Below are 5,641 nucleotides of genomic sequence, written 5' to 3'. Positions count from 1 at the left end.
CACTGTGCAGCCTTCATTCTGAACTCCTGTCATGACAATAATAGCTAATCATAAAACCCTTTTAAACAGTTCTCTCCCTCATCTGTTTCAATGCAGTATACATCATTCCTCCCCTCCTTCTCTGTTTTCCCTCAACCCCGATGTCAGTCTCATCTTACAATAGTGGCCCTATGCAATATTTGTCCTTTTGTGACTGAGATATTTCACTCCTCCAGGGTCACCCATTTTGTATAATATTTCATGAGTTCCTTGTTTTTCAATGGTGCATAGTATTTCATTGTGAGAATACACCAGAGCTTTTCTATCCATTCATTTGTTGATGGACATTTGGGTTGTTTCCAACTCTTTGCTATTGCGAACAAAGCCACAATAAACATGGGTGTGCATATATCTTCCTGGGTGGTGATTATGGTTTCTTTAGGGTAAATTCCCAGTAGTGGAATTGCTGGGTCAAATGGTATTCCTATTTACAACTTTTTGAGAAAGCGCCATACCACCTTCCACAGTGGTTGCACCATTTTACACTCCTACCAACAGTGAATAAGGGTTCTAGTTTCTCCACAACCTCGCCAGCATTTGATGTTTGCTGTTCTGTTAAATTTTCTTATTTTGACTGGGATGAGATGACATCTCATAGTTGTTTTGTAGGTCCCTTAAGGGTTCAAATGTTCTCTTATTTTGTGTCAATTCATTTATCTCTGTTTACATCTATCCATGTTAATGATTCTTGTTTAGCCATTATACTAAATTTCTTAAATATCTTCCCAACCTCACTTTTCTTAATTTTTTTGTTTTTGTTTTTACAGCCTTCTCTTCTGATTTTTGACAGAGATGTTATCAAGAAGCATTCTCCTTTTACTGACAACTTCTAGCTTTGCTCAATTCAACTACTGGTAGAAGAAATCCATGGATCTGGGAACGTCGAGAAATGGTTCCACTGTGACTGAGTTTATCCTGCTAGGCCTAACAGAGTCTCCAGTTCTACAGCCCGTTCTTTTTGTGATCTTCTTTCTTGCTTATGTAGCTACGGTTGGTGGTAATTTCAGTATCCTGGCTGCCATTTTTATTGAACCCAAACTCCACACCCCTATGTACTTCTTCCTGGGAAACCTGTCCTTGCTGGACGTTGGCTGTATCACCGTCACTGTCCCTGCGATGCTGAGGCATCTCATTTCCAATGACAGGAGCATTCCCTACAGATCCTGCCTCTCACAGCTCTTCTTCTTCCATCTCCTGGCTGGGGTGGACTGCTTCCTTCTGACTGTCATGGCATATGACCGCTATCTGGCCATCTGCCAGCCCCTCACCTACAACACCCGTATGGGCTGGGGAATCCAACGAGTCATGGTGGGCATGTCATGTGTCTTTTCCTTCTCCAATGCACTGACCCAAACTGTTGCTTTGTCTACTCTTAAATTCTGTGGCCCTAATGTGATCAATCACTTCTACTGTGACCTCCCACAGCTCTTCCAGCTCTCTTGCTCCAGCATCCAACTGAATGAGAAGTTGCTCTTTGTAGCAGCAGCTTTCATGGGCGTGGCCCCCTTGGTCCTCATCACTGTGTCCTATGCCCATGTGGTGGCTGCTGTCCTAAGAATCCGCTCTTCAGAGGGCAGGAAGAAAGCCTTCTCTACCTGTAGCTCCCACCTCACTGTAGTGGGCATCTTCTACGGGACTGGTGTCTTCAGCTACATGAGGCTCGGGTCAGTGGAGGCTTCAGACAAGGACAAAGGGATTGGCATCCTCAACACTATCATCAGTCCCATGCTGAACCCACTCATCTACAGCCTTAGGAACCCCGATGTGCAGGGTGCCTTACGACGGGTACTCATGGGGAAATGGCCCTCCAAGTGAGACATTTCCCTCCTCCAGCCTGAAGAACATCATGACCCCACCTATTGCTTTTGAGAGATACTGTGATCAGTGCAAGTGGAGCGTGGGTATGATGAAATAAGATCAGAGACTGGCCTACAAAGGAGCATGATGAAAGAACAAACCTGTTGTCTCACGCACCAATTCTGATCCACAGAGACCTAGGTGTTAGAATAGGACTGCATTCCTTAGGGCTTTCTTGATATACTCTATGAGCAGATCACCAGGGCTTTCTTCCTTGGCATTGCTGAGGAGGTTTGAAACACCAACCTTTAAGTTAGTTGTTTAAGTACAAACCATTAGGTGATAGCTATCATGTATATCAGCTACTCTGGGCCAGGACTTGTTGACGTATATCAGCAATAGACACATATTAGCTTATTTAACCTTATAATAGTCCTAAGAGGTAAGAACTATTCTTGTTCCCAGTTGACAGGTGAGGAAATTGAACTTACCTAACATCTTATAAATGTCAGGCTTATAAATGTCAGAGCTGAGATGAACCTAGGCAGACAGTGCCTTTAACCAGTGCCTCTCAAAAGTTATGCATCACTTCAAGAAGGAATGATTTCCTAAAGATGGTGTGGGAGAGGTGGACAGTGAAGAATAAAGAAAGGAAGAAAATCAGTGTTCTGGGGAAACAACTCTTTAAAGAAATGAAAACATTAATGAAGAAGTTTTGTTCTTTTAACAAATTTGGTTTGCTGTTGTTTTTCTTGAGTGGTTGCCACAGGCTGAAGGAAGTGCTAACAGATAATTCCAGCAAGCAAACAAGCTAAGAGAAAAGAGACGTTAAAATTCAATGTAGAAATGTATGAGTAAAGTGAGCTGATGTGAGAAAAGGAGGAGGTGACATAGTGACAAGAAACTGCACTGCAATCCCAAAGACACGCCATTCGAATCTACCAGCTGCTCCACGGGAGAAGGAGGGGAGTCTCCTCCCCTGTGATTCACTGCCTCTGAAAACCCACCGGAGGGTCAGCTATGGGTTGCTTTGACTTGGCAGTACAACAATCACAACAACTTTGTTATTTTTACTTTATATCAACAATAGCAAAACTTTATGTAATAATATTAATCAGAAAAAGTGATTTAGTTCAAATGACATTTTCTTTGGTTACTAAAGGGAAATTTTTGCAAGCTCTGACATATACCTAAAATCAATCCTCTCACTTTGCATTGCCTTAAGAAGAAAGGTATTTTTTTCTATCTATACAAGTTGCAGCTTTTTCCCTAGAAAGCAGTAAAAATTTATGCTTATTATTTAGAAATTAGGAAATATGAAAAGAGTAAAAGAATAATTACATAAAAGTCTATCATTCTGAAATAATCATTAAGGATATGCTAAATATAATAAAGTTTTTCATATGTGCAGAAAAAAAGGATCATATAACACCTAAAGCTTAGTGGCTGGCTTTTTTGTTTGTCTATTTTATAATATTAGTTACAATGCTTTTGAAATTAATCAAGTCATAAAATTGATCAATGCCTTATATTGGTTCTAAGCAAATCCCCACTGTCATATGCCTATCGCTCCGCCCTCACATTCATCCACTGGTTTCTGTTGCCCTTGTGTTTCTTCATTCCTCTAATTCTCTTCCTCCTTATCTCTCATTCCCCCCCTTTTTGAACTGTTACACATGTCCAAGCTGCTAGTTGCAATACCTATGTTTCCATGGCACCAAATATATATCATCTTTATCTTTTCCTGCAGTTTTTATACTACTCCTTTAACTAGATGGGACAAAAGAAATTTAACAATCCTCTCTTTGTTGAGAGTTCTAGTGCAGTAATTTGTTGCAAGTTGTGTTACTAATCCAAAAACTGCTGCATGCCCGGCAGTTCAAATTCACGAGTGGTTCCCCAGAAGAAAGAAGGGAGGGTATCCTCCCACCGTGATTACAGCCCTAGAAACATGGAGGTTCACTATGATTCGGAAGTGATTCAATAACAGTGAATTTGTATTTGAGTATCTGTGAAATTGTATTACTTCAAATAACCTTAGCTGTATGAACTGTTGCAACAAACATCCTCACACATTCATTTGTGTAGACTCATCTAATTATTTGCAGGTGGTAAAGTCCCATGAGTGGAGTTCCTTTGTTGTTTTTGTTAGGTGCCATCAAGTAGACTACAGCGTATAGTGACCCTATGAGAACAGAAGCAACCCTTGCCCTCTCCTGTGCCACCCTCATGCTCTCTATCACGCTCAGGCTCATTGTTAGAGTTATGCTGTCAATCCATCTTGTGGAGGGTTTTTCCCGTTCTCTCAAACCCTCCTGCTTTCTTAGTACAATGTCCTTTTACAGGAATTAGCCCCTCCTGACAACATGCCAAAAGTGGGTGAGATAAAGTTTCACCGTCCTTGTCTCTAAGGAGTACCCTGGATGCATTTACCCTACGACTGACTTGTTTGGTTTTCTGGCAAGCTGAAGGATATTCAGTACTCTTCTCCAACATCACAATTCAAAGTGATCTCTTCTTTTGTCATCCTTACTCATTGTCCAACTTTTAAATGATTAGAAATCAAGTGAGTTCCTGGGTCAAAGAAAACATTAACTGTTTCAAAGTACTTGAAAGCATATTGCCAAATTGTCCTTACAGAGGTTGAGCTAATTGGCATTTCCATATTATCAGTCTTGAGTGATAAGATTGGCTGGATGTATCTCAAGACCCCTTTGACTTAAAATTATTTAATGACTAGTAAAATTAACTATCTTTACCTGTACATCAGTGACCTTCATTATGTGGAAGACACACCTTGCTTGCTGAAAGTGAGGAGGATTTGAAGCACTTGCTGCAGAAGTTAAAACACTGCAGCTTTCAGTATGGATTGCATCTCAATGTTAAGAAAACAAAAATCTTTGCCACTGGACAGTAGGCAGCATCATAGCAGATGGAGAAAAGATAGAAACTGTTAAAGACTTTGTCTTATTTGTATCCACAATCAATACACTTGATACCAACAGTTAGGAGATCAGGAGATGAATTGCACTGGGAAAGCCTGCAGTTAGGGACCTTTCCAAATTATTGAGGAGCAATTTTTCTTTTTTAGTTTGAGGACTAAGGTGCACCTGATCCAGGCCATGGTCTTTTCAGTCAGTTGTTGTGCATCTGAGAGCTGGACAATGAATAAGGATGACAGAAGAAAAATAGATGCCTCTGAACTGTGGTGTTGGAGTACTGAATATCCCATGGACTTCCAAAAGAACAGACATTTGTATTTTGGAGATAAAATACTCCCTGGAGGTAAGGATGACGAAGCTTTGTCTCATAGACTTTGGATCTGTTTCTAAGAGAGGTTATTCATTGAAGAGGGACATCATGCTTGGAACAGTGGAGGGATAGTGAAGGAGAGGAATACCCTCAGCTGGGTAGATTGACACAGCAACTGCAGGCAGTGGGTTTCAGTATGTCAGAGACTGAGTGAGAACAGAGCAGAATGGTCAGGGCTCAAATATGTTGTTCACAGGGTTGCTATGAGTCATACTTGACTTGATGACACTCAACAACCAGTATGTTAAAGATCAATGAAAATGTCATTTTTGGCAAAAGCATGAAGGTATTGAGAAACACCTATGTAGAAGAAATGGAACCTAAACCAAGTATTTTTTTCTTTTTATGGAAATTTTCATGACATTTTATAGAGACTTTGGATTTCCATTCATTCATTGTTGCGTATTTTCCTCCCTGCCTACCCCTCCCCCCAGTTGGTTTTTCTCTTTGAAAAGTAAAAAAAAATATATATATATATATTTTTTTTTTTTTT

At 40.4% G+C, this 5,641-nt stretch overlaps 1 protein-coding gene across 1 annotated transcript; it reads left to right on the top strand.

The window, feature by feature from the left end:
* The first annotated feature begins 906 nt into the window (after positions 1 to 906).
* On the top strand, positions 907 to 1,854 carry LOC102857811 (putative olfactory receptor 3A4-like). Its single transcript, XM_006903250.1, has one exon. It carries the CDS (start codon positions 907 to 909, stop codon positions 1,852 to 1,854), a length of 948 nt encoding a protein of 315 aa, XP_006903312.1.
* Positions 1,855 to 5,641: the final 3,787 nt, after the last annotated feature.

Source organism: Elephantulus edwardii, unplaced genomic scaffold, assembly GCF_000299155.1.
Source record: "Elephantulus edwardii isolate Elephantulus edwardi_28Jun2011 unplaced genomic scaffold, EleEdw1.0 scaffold00549, whole genome shotgun sequence".
Taxonomy (NCBI): domain Eukaryota; kingdom Metazoa; phylum Chordata; class Mammalia; order Macroscelidea; family Macroscelididae; genus Elephantulus; species Elephantulus edwardii.
This window is presented reverse-complemented; position numbering and strand designations above follow the sequence as displayed.

Bases quoted from the DNA above. Each gene is read 5' to 3' on its own strand.
- LOC102857811 (XM_006903250.1), top strand. From the start codon at position 907: ATGGATCTGGGAACGTCGAGAAATGGTTCCACTGTGACTGAGTTTATC.